This window comes from Rhododendron vialii, chromosome 3a, assembly GCF_030253575.1.
Source record: "Rhododendron vialii isolate Sample 1 chromosome 3a, ASM3025357v1".
NCBI lineage: Eukaryota > Viridiplantae > Streptophyta > Magnoliopsida > Ericales > Ericaceae > Rhododendron > Rhododendron vialii.
This window is the reverse complement of record NC_080559.1, coordinates 10,483,971-10,510,139: the sequence shown is the minus strand read 5'-3', so window position 1 is coordinate 10,510,139 and position 26,169 is coordinate 10,483,971. Positions and strand designations below refer to the sequence as shown.

At 39.9% G+C, this 26,169-nt stretch overlaps 1 protein-coding gene across 9 annotated transcripts; it reads right to left on the bottom strand.

Moving 5' to 3' along the window:
• Nucleotides 1-1,236: 1,236 nt before the first annotated feature.
• On the bottom strand, nucleotides 1,237-26,169 carry LOC131318410 (probable 3-deoxy-D-manno-octulosonic acid transferase, mitochondrial). Of its 9 annotated transcripts, XM_058348133.1 has the most exons (16): nucleotides 25,809-26,151; nucleotides 25,527-25,620; nucleotides 24,140-24,182; nucleotides 23,286-23,408; nucleotides 22,867-22,986; nucleotides 22,714-22,792; nucleotides 22,330-22,446; nucleotides 16,146-16,243; nucleotides 15,309-15,399; nucleotides 15,018-15,137; nucleotides 14,873-14,943; nucleotides 12,246-12,445; nucleotides 3,022-3,102; nucleotides 2,722-2,826; nucleotides 2,427-2,534; nucleotides 1,821-2,331 (listed from the first exon to the last, which is right to left on the bottom strand). In XM_058348133.1, exons 1-12 carry the CDS (start codon nucleotides 26,005-26,007, stop codon nucleotides 12,272-12,274), a joined length of 1,329 nt encoding a protein of 442 aa, XP_058204116.1. In that variant the 5' UTR covers nucleotides 26,008-26,151; the 3' UTR covers nucleotides 1,821-2,331; nucleotides 2,427-2,534; nucleotides 2,722-2,826; nucleotides 3,022-3,102; nucleotides 12,246-12,271. The 9 variants fall into 9 exon arrangements, with proteins under 9 accessions (XP_058204110.1, XP_058204116.1, XP_058204115.1 ...); XM_058348127.1 differs by lacking the exons at nucleotides 1,821-2,331; nucleotides 2,427-2,534 and adding an exon at nucleotides 1,237-1,576; XM_058348132.1 differs by adding an exon at nucleotides 7,413-7,539 and having other exon boundaries at nucleotides 1,821-2,826.

Sequence of the window (26,169 nt, the reverse complement as noted above, 5' to 3'; positions counted from 1 at the left end):
GATGTCGCAGAGAAGGGATTTTGGGTCGGGGAAACTGCGAAGAGAGAAATGGAGCAGAGATCTCGTGTGATGTAAAAAGCAGCTATAAACATCCCTCATTTTGTACTTATGATTTGGTGACTTAGCATTAGCCGGCATTTTTACCAATTTCGCTGGCAGTTCCTAAAACGCTGCCTGGAATACTTTTTATGGAGAAAATTTAAAAAAGTCATTAATCTATATTATAAAATAGAGCGATATTTTGTCTACTCATACAAACATGAACATTCTTTCAACCATTGGATTGCAATTTCAATAGGTTACAGCTGTTGGATTGAATTATTGATTCCAATCTATTTCCCACGCCTGTTTACCCAATAGTTTTCCTCTTCTCCATCGTGTCTCCTCCTCTCTTCTCCATCGTGTTTCCTCTTTTCTCCCTTCCTCCATAGTTTCTGTCTCTCTCTCTCTCTCTCTCTCTCTCTCTCTCTCTCTCTCTCTCTCTCCCCGCAAAATCCACTCCTTGGCACTCCGGAAAAAAAAAAAAACACCTACAAAGTTCCTCCACTAATCAGCTGTTCACAAAATCGATTTGGTTCTCCCTTTCCGGTGCGACTCCCATTATCCTTAGGGTCTTCTTGTAGAAAAAATAATATGGCCTAAATTGCTGTTTAGGATGAGAATTTTTTTGATGGGAGTCTTACGGGGAAAAAAATTGTTGTTTATAGGATGAGAATTTTTTTGCTGTTTAAAAAAAGAAAATCGATTTTGCAGTTTAAGATAGGAATTTTTTTATCTATATCTTTTGTTATTTATCTTTTAAAGATGCTCACTTTGTATTTGTTAAAATACATGTTTGATAGAGTGAAAATGGTGGGGAGTGAATTAATTCTTTATGCCCACTTTTGTGTAGCTCTTTTAATTTTTGAATAGACTTTGTGATCCGATACTACGAGGATAGGCGACATGATGGTAACAACATGTGAAGACATGTCTGGGGAAATGCTGGGGACACGGCAAAGTGAATTCAACACTTTTTAAAAAGAATTCTAATTGAGAGTTTATTTGTTGTGGACTTTGTTCCTCTTTCGTTTAAATGGTATTGTTTGATCAAATCAAATCACATTAGGACTAGCACATCCATTTTCCTAGGTAACAATGTGATCAAATCACTACAGGACCAGCACATTCCTTTCCCTCGCTCTCTCCCTATCACCAAGCGTATGACCGAAACGTGTTGCGCGGACTTTGTTCCTCTTTCGTTTAAATGGTATTGTTTGATCAAATCAAATCACGTTAGGACCAGCACATCCATTTTCCTAGGTAACAATGTGATCAAATCACTACAGGACCAGCACATTCCTTTCCCTCGCTCTCTCCCCATCACCAAGCGTATGACCGAAACGTGTTGCGCCGTGCCTTCAGGCACGGGCATGCACTAGTACTCCATAAGATGCATACATCTAAATATAAGATATAATTCTTTTAGCCTCCCGCTGTAAGAATCACTGTCGAGAAATTGCCTAATTTTCAATAGAGAGGGCACCACTTTCCATGGCCCTAGGACCCCAAGTTGCATTTTCAGGTGCCCATTCAACTGCATTAACAGGAAAAAAAGGACATAAGCACTTGAATTTGAAATTAACATCTGATGGGGCTGGAAAAGAGACCAGCTATAACCTAATGGCAGTGGATGCAATTAGAGACCTGCTATAAGCATAAGCGAGTGACTAGAAGCTGTAAACTTAAACATGGCGGGGATGATAATCACAGAAAATCACTAATGCACGAAAAGAACATAGAATTACGATACATGAGAAATTGGATAGTTACAGGAAGAACACAGATCTCATGTCCTCTTTCTCATACTGAACAAAAAACAATTTACCAGAGAAAAACTATTGAATTCACTTTAATACATGCAGAAAAATAGCAAAAGGAGATATCCATGTAAAGCAATCCCTTGAAGAGCTCCAAACGTTGTATCCATTCATACATCAAAGTATCAGCAAACACAAAAGGATGTTTCGGAGCAATGACTATTTCTTTTTCATTGTATTTTCACGTGACCCAAATTTGAAAACAAGGTGGGTATGTACGCAAGACAGAGTATTGGGGGTGCCAACAGTTACCTAAGAACAGTCATTTCACCATTTTTTGTTTCACAAAAGAGGAAGAATCTGTGAAAAAAGTTGCGAGAATTTTTTTGAATCAATCTATGAATCCAATGGATCCATACCACTGCAAATGCATCAAGGCATTTCGCAATTGCAGAACTAGAACTCAAACCGTTAAAGAAATTCTCTTCATATCAGTGGTATACGGAACTAATTCCTTCAGCTATCCTTTCTTCTGGAGAGAGCAAAGGGAAAGAAATCAGTAGCTTGTCTTGCAAAGAGTTAGAAAACGCCAAACAAAGAAACTATTACCCATAGGGCAGCATTTACATCACGCTCTCTGTGTCTCATTTGACCCCAAAATGAATCCAAAATTTCCCACCATTTTGTCACATATCATCAGTTAAGAACCTAAACAATGGAATAGATGCCAGTCAACTGTGAAGAGGAAAAATATATATCAACACAAATTTCTTTGTCAATTTTTGTCCTGGTTGAAAAATGCAGGTTGCTAAAATTTCCTCTCTTAAAGACCCAAAAGCCAGCATCAGGTAATTAAGGCAAAAAGTAGCTCTAAGGACCAAGCATTAGACTAAAACAAGAAGTACATGATTGAGGCACGGACCTATGGCACTTTACTCAGATACTAAACTACATAATTCGCATTGCATCCCTCCATCTGTTTGACAGCCCTAATTGCAACGTCGGTAGGCCCGCAAGATCCAATGCTCTGAGAATTACACAATTGATTGAGCAAGAATTACACAATTGATGGGATTTATGAGAGCTTTTGTTTCACCAAAATGAGGGACAACTGAAAGGCTAAAACTGATTTGTCACAGATCATTACTCGATTTTATGAGTAATCTATTTTCTTCATTGTTCTATGTCACAGAAACCAAACAAATTAAGATTAATTACATACCTGCAGTACCATTGCAAAAAATGCCCTTGGATCCACACCTTATGTCTCCCTCCCTCTCTTTGTCAAACATATAGTCGTCGCCTAGTAAAATAGCACCAATAAACAAAAATAAAGTAGCAGCAATGAAGTAAAGAAAAACACTTCGAAACTGTAAGATAATCATCAAATCGCCCAAGATATACTAACCAAAAAGAGAATAAGGAGAAGAAACTAAAACAAGGTCGACCAGATCCTGGAGCCCCAATCGAACCCCGACTATGGCACCTCTATCAAGAGTAATGCAGGCAATGACTTATATACATAGTTCCAAAATTTTCATTACAACTTCTCCTAACAAAAAACATGCAAAAGGCCATCGTCCCCTTTTCAATCCTTACCCCCAAATTTATCATAACTAGGGTGTTGTTTGGATGCAAATCAGTATTGTTCTACTCTTTCCAAGCTAATTCAAAATAACAGACTGTACCCTCATCAAAGGTATAGATTGTTGAATATCAACTTATGAGAACCGCACAGACAATATTAATCATGCAGACCCTGTTCGTTTTGGGATTTTGGATTTGGATTTGTAGGTAATGAGTGTAGAGAAAAAGAGTAATGATTGGAAATAGAGGTAATGATTGGAGAGAGAGAGAGAGAGATGAGAGTAATGATTGGAGAGAAATAGGATAATGATTAGAATCCAAAATCCAAAAACCCTTAAACGAACGGAGTCGCATATTTGTAACCATGTGAAATACATGACTATCAGATGAAAGACATGCTTAAATGCAAGGAAGATCACCAACAGTAACTAAAAATGGAAGCTCTCCCATACGTGAAAGTATCATGAACTTCTGAAAACCGTTTGGTCCAATTCTGTGTCGATGATGATTAAGGCTGTAGGGAAGAGAAACTGGTCAATCTTGACCAACAATCTTCTATGACACCACTTGGGACCCTAACGGATCAGTCAGCTAATTGCAAAATCACCAAGGTGGGCTTCAACTCCCCTAGCCCAAATTGCTCATACACAGAGTATGGCATAAGATTGACACTTGCCCCAAGGTCCAAGAGCACCCTTTATATGAGGTGATTGCTATGACACAAGAAATTGCAGAGGTACCAAGTTCAGGCAACTTAGGGGTTGTAGAAGTGTGGAAAACAGATCTCAGCTAGAAGGACCTTTTTCGTGACAATTGGTTCGAGTTCTATGCTTTTGGGTACACAGGTCCTCGACAAATTTAGTGTAAGAGGGGACTTGCCTTACAGCTTCAAGGAGGGAAATGTTGATCTTGACTTGTTTGAAAGTCTCGATCATATCTCATTAGCCACGGCCTTCTTGGAATATGAAGAAGGAGATCAGTTAAGGGCCGTAGGAAAAGGAACACGTGGCACACCAGGTGGGACCACAATAGAGGCGGTGGAAATAGGAGCGGGGTCAGGAGTTGATAGGAGGTGTAACCTCCTCCTCTTCGAGAATAGTGCCCATACCCTTAGGCCTAGAGGATGAGGATTTACCATCTTGCCCTTGGAATTTTTCCTCTACGGACCTAGTGTCTACAACCCGACGGTCTAGGCCACTTCGAAGGGTTGTGACCGCTCATGATAATGGTTGGGCGCATGCTGATGGTCAACTTGGTAATGGCCTTTGGGGTTGGTAACCGGCTTACTAGGTAGCCTACCCTCCTCTCTCTTGTTAAGTGCATTGGCTAACTGACCAATTTGAGCCTCTAGCCGCGAGATGGATTGAGAGTTGGAATTACATTGTTGGTTGGTGCTTTTTAATTCTTGGAGTTTTTGGTTCATGACCGTCATCCCTTGTAACATCGTCTCCCCAAAAGTAGAAGACCGTCGCAGTTGGGGAGGCGGAGGAAGGGGCGCCACCTACCTATGACCGTGCTCCCTGTGGATTCGACTCCGGACTTCCGCATATTATGTTGCAATCAACCTAGCCCTAAGTGTGTCAAGGATATCTGATCTTTTCTCGGGCACGCAAACCGGCGCTTCATCAAAGATTTCAGTGTCATCTCCCGTCCTTTGAGCCACCTCCTTTCCAAGGACAATTCAATCGAATGAACTAGTGCGTGTGAGGCGGCGTTTAACAAGTTTTAAATCAAGTCTTACCTCCCCTCCCATTGTTCAAACCCCCGATTGGAATCTCCCATTTGAACTCATGTGTGATGCCACTGATTATGCCGTGGGGGCGGTATTAGGGCAAAGAAGGGACAAGAACCCTTGTGTGATATACTACGCGAGCAAGACTTTGAATAATGCTCAAATGAACTACTCCACTGACGAGAACGAGTTGCTTGCAGTGGTATTTGCCTTGGACAAGTTCCGATCATACTTGATTGGCTCTCCTATCGTAGTTTTCACCGACCGTTCTTAAGTATTTACTCACAAAGCAAGATGCTAAGGCGCGGCTCATTTGGTGGAAAACGTGGTTGCCGACCATTTGTCTCTTCTGGAGTTCGATGACCATTCCTCGAATCTCCCGATTACCAATACTTTCCCTGACGAGCAATTGTTTGGTGTTTCAAGTTGCCATGGTTCGCGGATATAATCAACTATCTTGCCATGGGGCAACTCCCGAGCCATTGGACTCCCCAAGATCAGAGACGGTTCTTAATTGAGGTGAAAAGATTGTTCTTTGATGATCCTTATTTGTTCAAGTATTGCCCTGATCAAATTATCCATAGATGTGTCCCCGATGACGACCAACAGGGAATCCTGTCCTTTTGTCATACCGAGGGATGTGGTGGACACTTCTCCGCCAAGAAGACCACCGCCAAAATCCTTCAATGCGGCTTCTATTGACAGACTCTTTTCAAGGATGCGTTTTGAATTCTGTAAAACTTGTGAACGATGCCAACAATTGGGTACGGTGACTCGGAGGAATATGATGCCCCTCACCAATATCTTGATTGTGGAAGTATTTGACTGTTGGGGCATTGACTTCATGGGGCCGTTTCCGTTTCCCACAGCTATCTTTACATCCTATTGGCGGTGGACTACGTGTCCAAGTGGGTGGAGGCAATCCCCACTCGAACTAATGACTCCAAAGTGGTGCTTGACTTCTTGAAGGAGCATATTTTGTCAAGGTTTGGGATGCCCCGAGCCATCATTAGCGACCAAGGCACGCACGCACTTCTGCAACTAGCCTTTTGAGGCCCCCATGAGAAAGTATGGCATCACTCAAAGTCTCCACGACTTATCATCCACGAACAAATGGGCAGGCCGAGCTTGCTAATTGGGAGGCAAAGCACATTCTCGAAAAAATGGTTAACCCTAGCCGGAAGATTGGTCACTCCGGTTGTTTTGGGCATACTGTATCGCATATAAGACCGTCTTGGGCGCTTTGCCTTATCTGCTTGTATATGGTAAGGCGTGCCAGTTTTGGTGTGGAGTTTGTCAACCGCAACACATAGCCGCACCCATACTTAGGGCTCCTGAATGCCTCACTCACCCCGACTTTTAGACCCAATCCACCAAGGCTGTTGTGGTAGCATGTTCACCCTGCAAAAGACTTAAGATCCAACTACCTACTAAGAGACAAATGGCATTAGTACTACTTGGCCTGTGTTATCCAAGCACCAAAAATTATTGACGAGTATTTAAAATTCACCAAATCGTGACGTGATTGAACGGGTACTACTTTTCTCCCCGCCTCTCACTTAAAGTGCCGCAGAGCTAATCATACAACTACATAAGCTTGAAACGGGTGGCTATACCGGACCAACAAAAAGGAGCTATCTCAAACTCTAAGAATTTATAGTCTCCTAGACTTTAACCATTATAAGAACAAAAAATCACATGGGAGGGTCGTCCGCGTAAACAGGATCGACTAATTCCTCGATGATTTCCTCAATTTCAAAAGCTTTCCCCAAAAATGGTTTCAACCATTGACAATTTACCTTAAAAACGTTGTCATTCGCGGGATTCACCACTTCAATTGCCCCATGAGGGAAAACCGTTTTCACAATATAAGGTCCTTCCCAATGTGAACGCGACTTGCTCGGAAAAGATGAAGTCTCGAGTTATACAATAACATTTTTTGACCCACTTTAAAATTTTTCCTTTGAATGTTTTTATCATGAAAATTCTTTACTTCCGACTTGTAAATGCTCGTGTTGTCATAAGCATCACGCCGAATTTTCTCTAGTTCATTCAATTGCAGTTTGCGATGAGTACCGGTTGTGGGCAACTGAAAATGTAAAAATTTATGGACCAACACGCCTTGTGCTCCAATTCAACCAAAAGGTGGCATGCCTTACCGTATACAAGCCGATATGGCGAAGCGCCCAAGACAGTCTTATATGAGATACGGTATGCCCACAAGGCATCGGTCAACTAGAGTGACCAATTTTTCGGTTGGGGTTAATCGTTTTTTCGAGAATGTGCTTTATTACCTCCCGATTAGCAAGCTCGGCCTGTCCATTTGTCTGTGGATGATAAGTGTGGGCTACCCGCCCCGGATTCTCGGTGGCCCAAAAATGTATTTTTGAAAATGAAAGAGTCGCCACCCGGATTTGAGGTCTGTCATCCATGAAACCGTTTTAATTGAAAATGATTTTTGAATTTGAAAACCAAAGATCGTTTTGGGTTCGGAAGCCAGGTTACGAGTGGAGAAGGGTTTTACGGCACCCCTCTCGCCCGATACGAGGTCGGTCTCTACTCAACGTTTGTTGGATTTATCGAAAATATTTTATTTCACAAAATGCAGTTAGCAAGTATTTACAGGTACAACAAGTGAAGTGTATACATGTGTCTGTGTACAGGATGTAACAACGGGATGATATAATATGAATGATAACAGAAAATGAAACTGGTATTACTGAATCATTCCTGAGCGCTCATGACAGGTCTCAAGCGCTCAGGAGCACCACCATGCTCTTGCAAAACAGATCTTAACACTTTTTGACAGTAAACAGAATATACAAACACAGATATATGGATTAAAGCAATATTTAGGCAAGTTTGCTCAGTGATAAACTCAAACAAGCAAGAACGGGCCTTGAATATCCAAGTATCACTTCCTTGCAAACAAAAAATGAACCTAACTGGGCTCTAGAAGGACCAGTGCACACTCAATATCTACAAAAACATCTTAAATAAAACAAATAATGAAAAAATGTGATTTTTGGGGTGTCTCAACACTCTTGAGCACTCACGAATGGTCCCGAGTGCTCAAGAGTGAGCCCAGAATTTTTTATTTTATTTTTTTTGCTCTTGTTGTTAAACTAAGATCAAAAGAACTTATAACCAGTATGAAGGAACTGGTACAAGCCCTTGATCTCCCTCAGAAGTGGAATAACTTGGAAAAACCAAGTTTATACCTTTTCTTGGCTTGAACTTGACTTCTTGGATGGATTTGAAGGCTGAAAATGGGTTGATTTAGTATGAAATGAAGTATTAGAATTGCTTAAGACTCCTGGATTTTTCTTAAAAATTGTTTTGAAAATGAAAGTTTGAAAATGCTTGAGAAGAGGTTTGAAGGCTGGGTTTTTCAAAGAAAACAAGAGACTTAGGGTGAGAAATTTCCTACCCTTTGTGTGCTAAATGAGGGGGTATTTATATGGGAGTGATAAACATGTTTGAATTAAAAGAAAATAAAATGGAAAATAGTTTGTGGGGGGGGAGGGGGGGGAATGTGATGGTTGTTCTTCCTGCTGGCTCAAGCAAGCCTCTGGTACGTGCAGGTTTGAAAATCTGAAAAAGCCATGGTCAATGGTCAAAGCTCAACATGCATTGGCCTCTCAGAGCTCCTGAGCGCTCAAGAGTGGCACTCCAGGGCGCTCAGGACCACTCCCGAGCACTCAGGAGTGGCTGCCAAACTTCAGAGGGGCACCACGGACATTCCCGAACTCAGTTTTGGGTCTTTTTCAAAGCGTTAGAAGCTGGTTGAGTCCTCTTTCTAACCCAATTGGTTTCATTCAAATATATTTTTTACACTGAAATGTGTGCCCATTTTACCCTCAGGGTGTCAGGAAAAAAAAAGGATTTGATTTTGAAAAAGATCAAGAAACATCGTTCAAGCTTCAGCCAAGTCCTATTTTGATTCCGTTTCATCATCGGGGAGCCTCAAGGTCACAAATTAAGGATGATTAATAAGTCCAAATTGGGGTGTCTACAATTGCCTCTCTTTGGACGGCGCTCGGCATCATGTCTGGATACGAGTGACGCCCAAAGATTGAGACAGCCCAATTTGAACCTTACTAAATCCTTGATTCAAAATCAAATGCAAGTAAAAATGTACAAACATTTAAGTCATGAGGTCGTGCTCAATGGGTGGAATAATTAAACAGGCGAAAAGGTTGTAATCGACGCCATGCTCTTGAGGTGGAAGATGTAACATAAAACACACTAACTAGACAAGTCAGTTTGTCTTGAAGGGATAAAATGTGATTAAACCCCGAGGGGGTGCCATCCAACGAGACAAGTCAGTTTGTCTCGAAGGGATAAAATGCGATTAAACCCCGAGGGGTGACATCCAACGAGACGAGACAGTTTGTCTCGAAGGGATAAAATACGATTAAACCCCGAGGGGTCACATCCAACGAGACAAGTCAGTTTGTCTCAAAGGGATAAAATGCGATTAAACCCTGAGGGGTGCCGCAAGTCAGTTTGTCTCGAAGGGATAAAACCAAATCTATGGCGAAAGGTGATGGATAGGTGTCCCTTTGGACAATGCCAAATCTATGGCGAAAGTCGATCGAATGATGTCCCTTAGTACAATGCCAAATCTATGGCGGAAGTGGATTGAAAGATGTCCTAGAGGACGATGCCAAATCTATGGCGGAAGATGATTGAAAGATGTCCATCAGGACAATGCCAAATCTATGGCGGAAGTCGATTGAAAAATGTCCATCATGCCAGATAAATGGCGGAAGATGATTGAAAGATGTCCATCAGGACAATGCCAAATCTATGGTAGAAGTGGATTGAAAGATGTCCCAGAGGACAAAGCTAAATCTATGGCGGAAGATGATTGAAAGATGTCCCTCAGGACGGTCACGCTTTGAGACTTGACAACGACGACACTATTTTTTTTTTTTTTTGAAAAATAGGGGACACGTCTAAGTATCCTTTTTGCTTTACCGTCTTTAGCCAGTGGACCAGTATTTTAAGGACTTTTGGATTTGGGTTGAAGTTGTTCCTAGTTGGGGCTTGGATTTTAAGCTAGGGTTGGAGCTTGTCTTTGGATGAGAATGAGAATTGTGTTTGAGCTGGAGTCAGGGCTTGAGCTTTGGTTGTCAATGCCTCAGTCTTGAAGTTGGGCGCATGGCATTGTGCCAACATGCCCCAGTGGGTGATGAGTCCCAGTTTTGATTCTTTTCCTTGATTCCACTGATAGTTCCAGCAACTAATTTGACCATGAGCATAAGCGCTGGTTCTTCCATGTATTGGAGTTTTTCTCATGAGTTGGGGCCTCAAGATATTGACTTGACTAGACAGATGACTTTGAGTGATTTTGGACAAGGCCCAGATGACTCAAAAGACAAAAAAGACCCTTTATCAAAGACCTGACTCTCAATGATGACCTTGACTAGACAAGGAGTTCGATTACTTGAGGGTTTGAAAAACGGCAAACATGCCTCACAATTGGTATTTGAAATTGTCATGATAAAATCAAGTTTTGATGATTTTCCCATTCAGGGCTTTGAAATTGTTTTTGCTCCATCAAGTGATGCTCACTCAAGATTTTCTTTGCTATTATTTTGTCAAAACACGACAATGTTTATCACGAACCATGCCCCAAATTGCTGATGACAACCCAAGAATTTCAAAAAAGCCCCAGCATGGATTTTGCGGGATTCACAAAATGCCTTGCCATTCCTTCTTGTTTTCTCCTAGTGCTTAGGATTCTTGTTATCAAGTTGTGTTTTTCAATCTGAAAGGACTTTATTTGGGTTGTAACGCGGCCAAGGTTTGGCTTAACAAAGAAAGGATAATAGGGATTTTCATTTTCTTTGGGTTTCGAGAGCTAGCAGCTATCTTGAATATTTTTATGCCCTTTTTGCTTTTGATGGGTGCCTTCTTTTACTTGATTTGCTTCACACTTTGTTGTGCCGATGTGTTTGGCACTTTCATTGATTTTGAGCTTTCTCTGATTTTTCTTCGAAGTTTTGCATCTCATTGTGCCCATGTATATAAGGGGGAGTTATGTCTGCTCCTAATGACAACTGATGACAGCCCTACCCACAAAGCTTGAGGGGGTTAAAGTTGTTATGTAGCAAGCTGAAACTTTTTGATGTCTACTCCCTAGCTTGAGGGGGAGTGTTAGGATATTGTTAGTATTTGACGTTTTCCCACATTGGTTATCTAAGTCTTGTAAGGAGTTATTGTTTAATATAAATAAAGATTATATGTGTGAGGGTTAATTATCAACCTACACACTTTTCCTTCCTAAACATGGTATCAGAGCAGGGTCTTAACCCTAATCTTAAACCACCACTCTAGCCATAACCCCACTGCAAACCTCCACCTCGCCGAAAACCCCAAAATTGAAACAAAACCCATCTGTAAGCTCCGACAGCCCTACCCAGTCCTACCACCATCTACAAACCCTTGCCCAGCCACTGCAAACCTTTGCCGTTCATCACTTTGGGTCAAAACCCTCTTTCTGTGAGACAACACAAGCCCACTTTTTAGGAGGCACATGGGATTTGTGCGGGATTTGTGCGAGTCTCATGCATTACATCTCCGACAGCGCATCTCCAGGCCAGGTAATGACCCATTTCTAGCACATAAAACATTGGTTGGAGAGATCACCAAAGTGGCAAATGCACGAAGAGATGGAGATAAATGAGCATAAGAGACATAATGATCAAATATAAACAAAATAGAAGGGGCCTGTACGCAACATGTGTTGTCAAGTGAGCACGCTTATGCGTAAGGGTGGGTGTGAAGTGAAGTCCCAAATTGCCTGGATACCAAAGTAATATATAGTATATAAGCGTGAGGGCACCCTTACTTCAATAACTAGCTTTTGTGATTGAGTTCTACCCAAGGCCGTGTAACAACTAGTATCACTCTCCATGCAACATAGATAAAAAACAAGAAAGTCACACTAAACAAAATCTTGCCATTGTGTAATTACTGCTCCTAACCTAACCTAGCTAGAGTTAAAAATGGCCCGTTTACCAGGAGACAACGATAACCAATTGTTGTGCATTAGAGAATGAATTAAGGGAAACAAAGAAGAGGACATAAAATTATACGTGAAAAGAAATCACGCTTACCTTTAGCTCTGTAGGTGGCAACTTTCCTAACATAGAGATTTTCTGAAAACATGGGAATGTAATAGATTCCAAACATTTTCAATAACCCCCCTTGACAAAGCATGAAATGCTTGTCTTCCTGCTGCACGACGTGCTTCCAGAACTGTCGAGTTCCTGAAGAGTTCACCAAGAGCTTTTTCAAGCTCTAGTTTCCCTGAAACCTGCAGATTAGTGACACTTTAGAACTTCTCAAAAACAATGAATGGATGTATAAACAAACAAATTACAACATAACAATGAACGGTGAACAATTGGATACAAAAAAGAAAATATGCAAACCGATTAACCTTGAGTAGACCACTGACGAACTGGTCACTTTATAAGTACGAATTCGGAGACTAAATTTCTATGGAGAGGATACACGGAGAGAGTATACCGTCTGCTCATTTTTCTAAAGGAGAAAGAAAACCTGCTCCGTTATATGCTATGAAAGCATATACTTTGAGCTTCAAAAGAAATTAAGGAAAGCAGAGTAAGACACGGAACTAGAGCAGATAACTTGTTTCATATCAAGAGTGCTTTCAGCCTTTCACTATTCCATCTTATATTTTTCAATAATTGGAAAGTGATACCTACTAGTACAACTACAGCCTATCTACTAGCTCCAGAGATGAGACTTTCTCAAACATGAGATGTCCATCATACATTTTACCGACACAATGCAGAAACTTTGGAAACACTTCGCGACCCCTCTGAGCACGTCTTATGGGTGAAATCTCACATTTTTGGGATACTAAAAGTGCGAAAGCCATACGAAACCAACGCATGCTTGCTACCAAGTCATCTGGGCTGAAACATTTTAAGCTCTGTGGATAGACCAACTTTTTCATGTTATTGGACCCAAGAGCGAACCAAGGAAGTTGTTGGGCCACGTCGGTCATAGATTGCAATAAGGACCTTGCGTGAACCACAACTAGCTTGCTACCAAGTAACTTGGGCTTACGCATTTAGGGAGATATTGGCAAACCCACTTTATTCAGGTTACTTGGCAAGCTGCGGTCGTGATGCTATATGACGAGACTCTTCATAATAATTGCGTTATGTGTACTTTGAAACACAACTTATGCCCCTCCAAATTAGTTTTGAGACATCATCATATAATACATCACGTATTCACGTGTAGTTGAACATTCTACAATTATTTTGCAAGTCTCAAAATGCAATTGTCAAATGAATGCTATCTTGGGTGTTCAATTAATGATATGTACGAGAGGTGGCAAACGAGCGGGTTTCGGCGGATTTGAGCGGGTCAAAATGGGTTATGGGTTGAATATGGGCAGGTTAAATATGGGACATATAGACGGGTTAGATATTGGCGGGTCGAATATGGGTCAAGTCATACCCATAAAAACTCGCCCCGACCCAATCAGCTGCCACTTCTTTTTCCTCTTCACAATGTTCATCCCCTGGTCGGCTAAGTGATAACCTTCTTGACTTCCAAACAACTACGATCATGACAAGACTTCCCATATTCAGCCCCAGAAATTTGAATACCCACCAAAGTCCTCGCCAGAGACCGATGGATTCCAGCCGTTCTTCAGCAGCGCAATCTTCTTCCCAAACAGCTTGATAGCGGTGTCCCTCGTCTCCTTCATAGTTTTCTCAAATTTCACAAGCATAAAATCATCCCTAAATGTTGGTGATTTTGATGCATGCATTCTCGATTTTGATTTTTTATATCCAAAAATTTGAACGTGGCTTCCAGATGAAACGAATGAGAGAACAAATTTTACCAAGGTACGGATCAGTAGCCGACATTGAAGATTTCTCCTTGCGTCTTCAAAGAGAGAGAGAGAGAGAGAGAGAGAGAGAGAGATATGAAGGAAACAATAGGTTGGCCCACGAGCTTCACTAATTTTGGACCATCGGTTTATTTTTAACACCTTGGACCCAAACCAATGTAACCCATTATCAACCCATTTGCAACCCACATAAACCCATATATAAATGGGTTTATATGGTTTAACCCAATTACAGCCCGTAATGAAATATGGGTGGGTTATAAGTGGGCGGATATGGGTTGAGATTGCCACCTCTAATATATATACGCTTTTGAAATTAAGTAGTGGTGTTCTCCGTAATTCCTCGCACTTGATTAAAGCATTTATAAGTTTCCAAAGTGTCGCACAACTATTGTGTCTTGCAATTTTCCCGAATCGACGCGTCCTTGTGTCGAGTTCCATGTTTTGTGTTTGTTTGGTCGTAGATCGTGCCAACCGACATCCTCATCTAATATCATTTTTTCAGCATTTATGGACAGTTACACACCAATTGGCAAACAATTGAACGTAAAAACCCTCTCTTTCCCAATGAAAATCCAATAACATGTTATACGATTTTTTATTAGGGCTTGATCAGGGCTTGGATCGAATCAACTCCAATCACAATTTTTTTTATTGCAACAACTATGCCAAGAATCATGTCCTTAAGGTCTGTAGTTGCCAAATACAAAATCCCAAAACAGACTTCAAGCATCATGGTGTTTACCTATATAGAAATCCAGACTGCACATTGAAGAGGACCAGTGGACTTATCATGCATAACAAATAATTTCTCACTATACAAACAAGAAAAAGGTTTATTCGCACCTGGAGAACTGACTGAGGATTTAACCGTTTCATTTCTTGTACCATATGGGCGAAATGCCCAACATGATGACCTGTACAGAAAGCTCCTAAAATTATCAAAAGCACATACAAAGAAAATGAGAAGGGATTTTAAAGGAAAACTGACCGGTCAAAACAGCACACCCAGCTGCAGCTGCTTCTGAAATGTTATGACCAGTTAAATCAGGAAAGAAAGAACCTCCAATAACAGCAATTGGTGTTAACCTGTAAAAATATCTTAGTTCGCCTGCAAAAACGAGACATGATCGACCAGAATAGTTAATGTTTTGTCGCAGGACACAGATTTTCACTTCTCAAGTTGGCCATCAGATCAATGAAAAAGGTTACAAAATGCAGGCGCAACATGACAGTGAGAAAGAGAGGGAGAAAGAGAGAGAACAAATCAACAACTACTAACCTAATGTGTCCACCACGTATATATTTGTTCCAGGCATAAGCTTGTCATCACGAGACCTTAGTGCTACACTCACTCCCTCTTTCTGCAGTTCCTGCATTATTAAGGATGTTGCAGATTCTATCATGCAGCAAGGGAATTATTCCATAAAATAGATAAATAAAATGAGAATACAAGCTTTATGGCCCTGGGGTCATCCTTATGTTCATGCAACAAAGAGAGATCAAGACTAAGAATATGATGCTTCCCGCATTATAGCATTATGGTGGATACTGGATAGAGATGCTATACCAGCAGACTTATTTCATTCTGGGGATGAGTTGGAGTTAAGCAATGCGACATTTTTGCAAGCTTGGGAATTCAGTGACATGGAGAGTTTCTTAGCAATTTTATACTGGGTGACTACTTGGGTAACAGAGGGATGTTCTAATATGAAATCTTGCTAAATTAGGCAAGTTTGAATTCTTTATTTCTTAATGATAAATAGATTAGACAGGTTTAAAGTTGAAATTACTAATCGTTTTGGTAAGGTCAGATTTCATCCTTGAATCCTTGGAAGGAGATTTGGCATGCCAATCCTCCCTCTATTGGTCAGCCATAGCATGGGAGGAAATTTATGTTAGATTAGATCATTTTATTCAGCTCAAGTGTTTGTCGTCAGTAGGAGCTGTATGTGTAAGCTGTAAGCAGTAAAGATGATGAAGTCCTTGAATCACAAACTCATTGCTAGATATCTACTTTGGAAAGCAGGCATGAAAGCTCAAATGTTCAAGCTAGATAACACATGCCACCTCGAAACCATGACATAAATGTTGGCAGGACAAGGCACATGCATCTTACCTGTGCAATCTCTTGTCCATGCTGTGGATTACGAGGAACAACAATGGTGACTATGTCAGGATGCACTTGGTTTAGCACTTTGTGAACTCCTAGCATTACTGTGGATCCATTCTTTGTGAATTTCAGACAAAAATTTCAAAACTAACAGGCTTCATTAGTTAGTCAGCGAAAGGAAGTTTTTTAGTTGCCCGTACAGGAAAAAAAAAGCACTATGACATGCATAAGAAAGGCACCCCACTCCCCATCCCTTCCGGCAAAGAGATAAGAGAAAGACAGGCAAATAAATAGATAAGAAGATTGGATCGAAGGAGGAAACATAGTGATTTTTTTAACTTTTGTCATTGCTATTATGCACCAAAGAGCAATGCACAACTCAAGAGAAAGTACTGTGCTGGAAATATTGCAAACTGAAAATGTTCAATTTCAACAAATATGGACGTTTGGTGTATATAAATTTGCATACACACACACACACACTCTCTCTTTATTACAACAAAATATAAGACTTAGAGAAGTTCCACAATTCTATCAGATTTCTGAGTTAAAGATGCTATTCCAGCAAAGAGCAGCTGCTACCAAATGACAGTGGAGAAAAGTCACTAGACTCACTACTATAGAAAAGGTTGAACAAAATTAAAAATAACCAACCAACCTTGAATAAGAGAGACAAGTAAACAGCACATAGCTACGCAAACAGAAGGTCTAAAAATCATGAGATGTAGTCAAATTTCAGCCTCAGACTTCTATAGGCATTAAAATTCCAAATCCATATTGGCAACACCCTTCATTAGCTGTACATCAGCCAAAATTCCAAATAATTCAGCATTGAAGGTGGTAAATGGGTCACTCATCAAACTGTTTGCTCATATAGGAATCAGACATTATACAGAGTAAATGATTACATGCATACAAAAGAGACAGATTTCTATTTTCTTACTTGCTATGTGAACTTATATGTATGAATATATTTCCCTAAAAACATGTACAAGTAGTTAGTTACTAGATTGTCAAACACAAAAGTATAAATACCATCACAGGGACTCCAGCCTTTCAGACCAGGATAGTTTAATGCAGTAAGCAATGGGTAATAGGGTAATTTGGCTAGGGGTCCAAGCAATACAGTCATTTGGCCAGCAGGTCATTCAGCCATTATGGTATTTTGCCATCATTTCATGTATACTTTTAATACGACCCTTGTTCCTCACAGTTGATTCAGGTTCCGTTGAAACCACTGAATCCCATAGCTTTCCTTCTTTCTTGACTTTCATTTTTTTATTTACGACTATAGTGTTCACTCTGTCCAGGGATTCGCCTTCCATACAGTCACCTCATCTCTTCCTACATGCACATGACCAGGCCATTCCAAGTTCCAGCTATCTCTACTTTAGAAGATTTAGATTTACACCTAAACCTTCGTTTGCCTTTCAAGAAAGATTGAGCTTCACAATAAAGAAGTGGGAAGGTGGCTTTGTAAGGGATCAACTAGACTCAGCTCAAAGTCTTTTAGCCTCTGCCCAAGAGCACCCAATAGCAACTTCAACTCAAACTCATACAGTTACTACATGCATTAGAGCTTCCAAAGACTAGGAGAGGCTAAATCAGACATGAAATAACCCCTTGATTGCTGATTGAGTAAAATTACACCGTGACAACAGAAAGGAGCAACTCACTCCATTAACATTTCATGTTCGATGTTAACATTTCATGTTCGATGACAGAATGTAAAGTCAGAAAATAATATCCCCCTTAATATGATGAATTTCTTTTTGTGATAGGGAATAGGCAACATTAGATTGTGAGCACAAAATGAATGAAAAACCAGAAAGAAAAAAAAAAATCAAATGGACACTTCCAATAACTTACTTTATATTTTATAGTAACGTACTTGGAACCAGTAGCGGAGGAAGCATGACCCCAACAAGGGCAAGTGCCCTCATGCATCCATTAGTTTGCCCCCGCTAGATTTGTTTTTACTTTCACCATTAGCCAGAGTTTTACCTAAAACTTTCTTAAAACTATGTGCAGAATCAGCGGCGCAACTGGACGCTGACCAATGGACAAGTGATAGCATGATTGCGTACATTGAGTGAGAAATTTGCAAGCAATGACAATGAAAGTAGCATACAAAGCTTTCAAAACATGAATACTTATCGTCATCTCTTGTATGAACTTACATTAGCAACCTTACTGATAAATATCATAGTTTCATTAGTATTTTCATGGCTTAACTGCAAGGACACCCCCTCAACTATCACAGTTTGTCAACATGATCCCCTCAACTAAAAAACTGATCAACCTCACCCCCTCAACTATCAAAACTCATCAACATCACCCCTTCCGTCCAATTCTATTAAGAAATGTTAACTTTATAGGCTAAATTGGACGGAAAAACAAAATTTGACCTGAAAATACCCTTTGGCTTTGGGCAGTAAATAGCCATGGGGTATTTATACCTCTTAAATGTGCATTACATACACCAAAACCCATATCTATACTCTCTCTCAAAAAAAAAAAAATGAAAACCCACCATCTCTCTCACCTCTAATCTCTACTGCCCTCTCTACTCCCCCATGATTTCCAATTCCAGATTCCAGATTTTATCCTCTCCTCTCCTCCACCTACCCTACCCTCCCCCACTCATCTCCTATCTACTTCTTTCGGTTTTTACGATGTTCGTTCACAAAGGTATGCATATATATACGTAAAATATTTATAAAAAAAAACCCAATTCTTTAAGTACCCGAACAAAACCCCCAATTTTTTAAACCCATAATTCATACTTTTAGGGTTTGAGTCCACAATCGCATGCATATATACATAAAATTAGAAAATCCCCAATTTTTAATTCGTACTTTTAGGGTTTCAGTTTCAGTTCACAACCCCAACTTTTTGAGTAAAAGCATGCACTTTTCGAGTAAAACATTTAACAACTTAAAATGAAAAAATATGTACAGATGTATACGTACATGGTGGATATACAGACTTACGGGGTGGACATCGCAGAAACGAGCTCGTTCGTCCAAGCTTTAGGGTTTTCAAAGGTGAACCAAATTCGAGTGAGAAGATGAGATTAGGATGCAATTTGAAGGTTTCAAACAATAAGATTGAGAATGAGATTGATCGATTACATGTGGGTTTTAAGGTTTTTCGTTTTCTCGGGCCGGGCCGGGCGGGGTGGGGGGTTTGTTTCATTTTCTCCATTCTGGTCGAAGAGGTGTCGAGTGAAAAAAGTTTACAAGTACAAAACCATTTTTTAACATATGAAGGGTATATTTGTCTTTTCACTCGTTTCCGTCCAAATTTTTAACGGATTTTGCCACAAGGGGTGATGTTGATGAGTATTGATAGTTGAGGGGGTGGGGTTGATGAGTTTTTTAGTTGAGGGGGCCATGTTGACAAACCGTGATAGTTGAGGGGATGTCCTTGCAAATTCAAAAATATTATTGTTGTCATATTTTCGATAAATAGGGCACGGCATGTTGGGCCCTACTAAGAAACAATATGAGAGTACAATGAGTGTAGCTGAAATGAGAATGTTGAGATGGATATGTGGTAAGGCTTTGCGAGACAGAATTAGAAACAAGAACATTCGCAAAATGGTAGTTGTAGCACCGATAGGAGATAAGATGAGAGGAAATTGATTAAGGTGGTATGGACATGTTTACTGTAGATCAACCGATGTAGTAGTTAGGAGTGATATGGTTACGGTTGAGTACCACACCTAGGGGAGGGTAGACCAAAATTGACATTAGAGACGGTAGTTCGAAAGGATCTAGGTTTCTTGAATATCATGGAACACGATGCCTTCAACATAGCTCAACAGAAAATACGGATTCATTTAGCCAACTTAAGCCACTATTTGGTTTGGTTTGAGTTTGTGTTTCATAGCACCCCCACAGTCCACAGATGCATAATCCTTGCTATGCCACTACTTGGAGCCTAAAATACTAGGGTGTCCCTTGTTGTATTCATATTCCATTTGGTAGGTTGGGGTTCGCTTCATAATGGTTTGTTCAAACAATGCAATTAGTCAAAAGCTTTAAAGCATTAACATATGGTTCTCTCGCTCATAGTCTGAACACTCCATTACTTGTGCACAACTCAAGCTTCATGAGACTGTTGCCAATGGGTGGAGCTAAGCTAATAAGGCCCAGGCCATGGTTTTAAGTCGCGGTTGGCGTAACGGTCGCGGTTGTGGGTAACGGGTACCGGTCAATGTGTAACGGATATCGGAGACCGCAGTAGTGAATTTTTTTAAAGCACTATCAAATGATTAAAAAAAACCATTGATAAACATGTTCTAACCTTATTTTTGAAAAAACTGAATATTTTCTAGAGATATATGACCAATATTTGACATTTAGAAGTAGTTTTGCAAGTAAGATTGGATCAAAAGTCGCGTTTTGAGGCAATAAATGCTGAAATTTTCGTAGGAGATGGATTTTCCTTTCTAACAAACTAGGATTGGTACTATGATAGATGATTTACGCAATAAGAAAGGGAATACTAATGTCCATTGATACACTAATCCAAATAATGTCAAGAAAAAACATATACATTATGAAAATAATTCTAAACTAATGGGACACAATTATTTGGTACACAACACACACCCTATAAAATCTCATGCATTAAATATCCCTACACATGTTTAAAAAACAAATACAAGTATTAAAGTGTCTAAAAATTATAAACTAATCGGAAAAGGTAATTTTTATGCTTAATAATGATAATGGTACACAATAATTTGGGTATGAGAAATGCACTCAATAAAATCCCACAATACACCCACAACGTTATATACAGTGACGTTCCCCTCCTCCTCCCTTGATCGGTCGAAAGTTGAAACCCAGTTCCCAACCAAGTATGGCTACTCTCTCTCTCTCTCTCTCTCTCTCTCTCTCTCTCTCTCTCTCCCCCCTATTACCTCAGTTGAACAGTTTTCACAAAGAAACCCAGGAAAAAACACTAACCTACAAGAATCTCAATCCAACGATTCAAACCCCAAATAACCTCTAATCTCTCACTAAAAATCCTAAATTGCAGCCCATACATGCCAAATCAAACCCATAGAAGGGAAAAAACTTACCAAGGTGCCAAAATCGAAGAAGAAGACATAGGCTGTCTGCTACCTGGAACTACTGTAACAGGGTGTAACGGCCGTTGTACCCCGATTCCCTCTACGTAAACGGCCGTTACTCCTATGAATTCCTGTAACACCATTATTCGTCGCCGTAACCGAACGGGACTTCCAAAATCCGTTGCGGAACGGCCGTTTTTCAAAACCATGGCCCAGGCTAACCTTATTGGAAATTTAAAAGCTGATGTTATAATCGATTTACGAAAAATTTGAACTTATTAGGGTACCTATACCTAATGAGATTCAACAAATTGTCAAAATCCTCCACGTGCAGAAAAGGTGAAGGCAATCAAAAAAGCACAACCAAGGATATGAACAAAAAAATGCTTTAATATTTTCTTGAAATTAGAGTCTCCAATCGAGAATGAAACAAGTAGAAATTATGTTTATAGGGATATTTTGTTTTGTAAAGGATCTCGTGCTATGGGTCTATGGCCACTGACCTTCAAGTACCAACCGCATTTTCTATAAAAACGCATGTCAGCCTCATTAAAAACCATACTACAAGCGATCATTTCTCTATGTTGTACTTAACCTAAGTTGGCTCTCCACTTACGTAAGTCCAGATAAGACCATCCAATTTGCGCCAACCTAAGTTCTTCTAAGGGGCTTCCCAGACCCTAAATTGGCTCAAGTTGGTTCGGATTGGGACTGTCAGACACTGGGAGCTGCAGCCCTAAGAGACTGAGCAGACACGCGGAGAATAACAAGTTTGGAACTTCCGAAGACTAATAAGGAAAGCATGTCATTCTAGTTATTTGAAATCGAAGAGTGATTATGTTTCCATTTCTTCTATGGAAGAATTCACATGACATTTCTCTCTATTTTCTTCGGGAGATTTCTTTCTTGTTTGTTTACAGTTTAATTGTCTCCTGCATCTAAGGTTTAATCAGTTCTGACCGATTCCAGATCATCAGATTCAGACTGAGCTCATTGGAAGCCCCATAAGCAAAGTTCAGACTAGCAGCTTCTTGTAAGCTTGCTCAAGCAGATCAAAACAATAGCAGAAAGAATAAATAACAAGTGAATCTATCACTCACTAACCTTCTTCTTCACCCCTATGTATGGAAGAAGCCATCCAAACCCGTCGAGACTCAAGCTGTACCCTTAGATCTTCAATGCTTCTCTTGTCCACGTCGGACAAGTCAAATGTTTCAGTTGCTGGATGAAAAGAATTAGCAGCCTCAAATAAGCTTTGACCAAATTTAGCTTCTTTTACGACAACATATGTACAAAACGGAAATAAAATGATCTAATATTTCGCATTCCTTAATGACTTTCGAAGGTATGCCATAAACCATAAAAGTATTCTTATCCTTACCAGATAAGGGTCACCATACTGATTCAAGGAAAAAAACACAAGAAACTATTTATGGACCATTCACAGAGGCAACCCATAAACTCTGAAGTCTGAATGACTTTGCATACCATATTTTAAGTCACCGGAGAAGTTAATGATAAATGGGGGAGCTTGCAGAAGCTGAAAACGGAGAGCCTGCATAGTGCTCTGTAACATAGAAACAGAGTTAGCCGAAGTGTAACAGAAAATGCAACTGAGTGCAAGGAACGATAGAAACTTACCAATGGGGAAATCAAGGAAAATTTTGACAGCATTAATGAAGCCAGTGGAAGAAGTAGAGGTCCAGACCAACTGTTGAAGGATTTCGCTGACATCCGAGCATTTAACAACACTAATGCAATCTGATACAATTTGCAGGGCAAAACAATAGACGGGGCTGATATTACATACAAAAAAATAAGCACATCTACAAACATTAGAAAACTAGGCAAACTGAGAACAAAACAAGGAACATGCATAGAGAAGTTTACACTTTGCAAAAATGCTTGAGTAAATTTACGAACGAATTTGTCACCATTCCATAAAGACCCTTAATATTGACCTAGTTGAAGTACATTTGCTTGGGAACACTAACTCATTTGTTATTTCCAATAGCATGTACATGTTAAAAAGTTCAGTTCCTTGAAAAATAACAACTTACACCACTTTTGGAGGCACCAATGATTAGATTTGGCCAAAGTTCACTCTCCATTAGCATGATAGCATTTGGCTTCCAATGGCCAAGAAAAGTATCCACAGAAGCAGGTATGTCAAGTGGGGCAAACTGATTCATCCAAAAGGTTAGAGTACACATGAGCCACATGATACGTCAAATTTTCAAGTTAAGAACACAAGTAATTTGATGAAAGTTTGATGGTAATGCACAAATATTACAATGCATGGGCGAAAATGGCAAGTCATCATGGTGAATTCATAGCCACGTCACTTGATCTATCAGGTCTTTGATTTCTCAAATTTTGATATTCCATGAGGAAAAGAAGAAGAGACACATGCCAGAATAAGACAACCAACTCAAAACGGGAAAGATAATGAGCACACCATTCAGTTTCATGGATCAGTATAATCCATGAAACTTCCATGCTTGACTTCAAAAGAATCTTTTTTTGAGTTTCCAGAGCCAGTAAAAACAGGTTAACATGACACTTCCATGATGTTTTATCAGTACAATTACATGGTAGTTCAATACTTGTATAGAACATGTTTCTGATTTGACTTGGCAAAAGTTCCTAAATACAAGTTTAAAAAAGATATGAATCTCAGTGAGTGTCAATAAAATAGTGTAGATGCTGAAGGAAATAAAACAAATCAGAAGTGAAACATTCATCAGGGGCAAGAAAACTCGATATGATCAAAGATTTCAAAGCTCAACAGGGAGTTGAATAACTTGAATCAATATTGTTTCACTATCAAGTAGGATAGCACGAGACTAAAATTAAAAACAACTACAAGCATCGAGGAACAAATCATCATGTCAGAAACACAATGAATAAGTACCTGATATATGACACCACTTGGAAGCTGATTCTCTATTACTGTACTGCACAGAAAAACAAAAATTGAACTACTCCACATCATTTAGTTCTTAATACAAAGGAGAGGCTCCCACAATTGTTCTGCCAAATACCATTTCAACAAGATTATTATAGTTTATCCCCAAAATGAACCAAGTGCTCAAGATCTTTATATGTTATCCATAGGTTTTATTGTAACAAATGTATCACTCAATCACGCTTCAAAACTATTAGTTTCCCAAAGCAGGGTCATTTTTCCTAACATAGCAGTTGTTCCATTATTGCGGTAAAACAGGGAAATTGGAATTGTATACAACTTATTGAGAAATTTAGCATAGGCATCAAGCACAACATCCAAAAAAAAAAAACTTAAGGAAATAAGACCAAATGCAAGAACACCCACATATATACTTTCTTCTCAATTCTTCTTCTGTTTATCACTCTTGATTTTATGCACTTATATTCAATGTTCTAAAAGTCGCTAGGCGCTAGTCGGCCGGCCAAGCAACGCGCCTAGTGCCTAAATAACATCCAAATAGAGGAAATAGAACTAATAAACACATAATTTCACAACAACCAGAGCCTACATACACATAATTTCACTTTATTTCACAACAAAGAGATGAAAAGAAACAGTGAACTACATACAAACAGAGAAGAGAGACGAGAGACAACAGAGAAAAAGATGAGAGAGAGACGACACAGAGAGACGCGAGAGACAGATGGGACCGTTGGTCGGTTTGCAACAGAAACAAGCAGAGAAGACGAGATTTAGATTTAGATTTAAATTGTTTTATACTGCATAGTGTGTAAGTATATATGATATTAAAACTACATTAAAACCATTATAGTATATTACCGCGACAACTGACCACTTAGATTTGCAAAATTACGTATTTAACCCCCACGATTAATCCCGCCTAGCCACCTAATTATCCGATTAATCCTGCCCAACCGCCTAGTTGATTTGTCACCAACTAATTCTGCCTAGCTGCTGACTAATCATCCGATTTGTCCAACCAAATTCAGCACCTAGATGTTTGCCTGGGCCAATTTTTACAACACTGGTTGTATTGTTTAAGAAAGGATCGTATTCCTTGCATGTGTCAAACATATTGATTATAACTCACATCAATCCACAAAATGGACCTCTTTATGTTAAGTTTCACTACACATCGCCGATAGTGAGATTCTTCTAGCTTATCTAAGTTCATAAGTCATAACAAATACAATAGGAAAAGCCAGATAATACTTCAGATGGTATTAGTACGATGATGTCGCTTGGCGAAACATGGATAAAATAAATTGAACACCATAATCTGAACAACTGAATATAATTGAAAACAAAAACGAATCAGATTTCAACTGACAATGCAGATAGAGTCGTTGTTGTCATCAAGATATTTATATCTGGCCTCCTCTCTATGCAGCATTTTATCACTGGAATTGCAGCGATTCCTTCACCTGATCAAGAACAACAACAATCACAACACAAATAGAACAGAATTCGAATTGACAAACACTACCCCGTTAGGTTTGAATGAAACATAAAACATTCAGGTGATGAGTATTCCATATAGCAAACAGAAGCAAGAATATCCATCGCTAACTAACACATAGAGAGCACGTATGGGATGAGAGAGAAGTAAAACCTAGGGAGACGGCGTGGAACCAGATGAGAGGGCCGGCGGGGCGAGGGAGAGAAGGACGGCCGAGGCGCTCGGGCCAACGGAGAGGGTGTTCCAGGCCTCGGACCCTGCGCCACCGTACGTGAAGGTGCACCATCGGCGATAGACCGTAGCTCAACGCTCTGTACACCATATACACCAGCTTCCCTCTCTCCCTCGCCATTTTCGCCCAACTGCAGTCTTTGTGTGGAGAGAGAGAGAGAGAGAGAGAGAGAGGATTTTGTGTGTGGAAAGAGAGAGCGTTTTCTCTCTAACGGTCATAAACAAACACTTCGGAAAGATTTGTGAAGGATTTTGGGATCTTTGTGTGGGGAGAGAGAGAGAG

Excerpts from the sequence above, each read along its gene's own strand:
- LOC131318410 (XM_058348128.1), bottom strand. The coding sequence starts at position 26,007 with ATGGCGAGGGAGAGAGGGAAGCTGGTGTATATGGTGTACAGAGCGTTG. Across the intron at positions 22,793-22,866 it reads TTTCCTTGATTTCCCCATTG|AGCACTATGCAGGCTCTCCG; the intron begins GTAAGTTTCTAT and ends TCTATGTTACAG. Across the intron at positions 12,446-14,872 it reads ATCCTCAGTCAGTTCTCCAG|GTTTCAGGGAAACTAGAGCT; the intron begins GTGCGAATAAAC and ends ACTAATCTGCAG.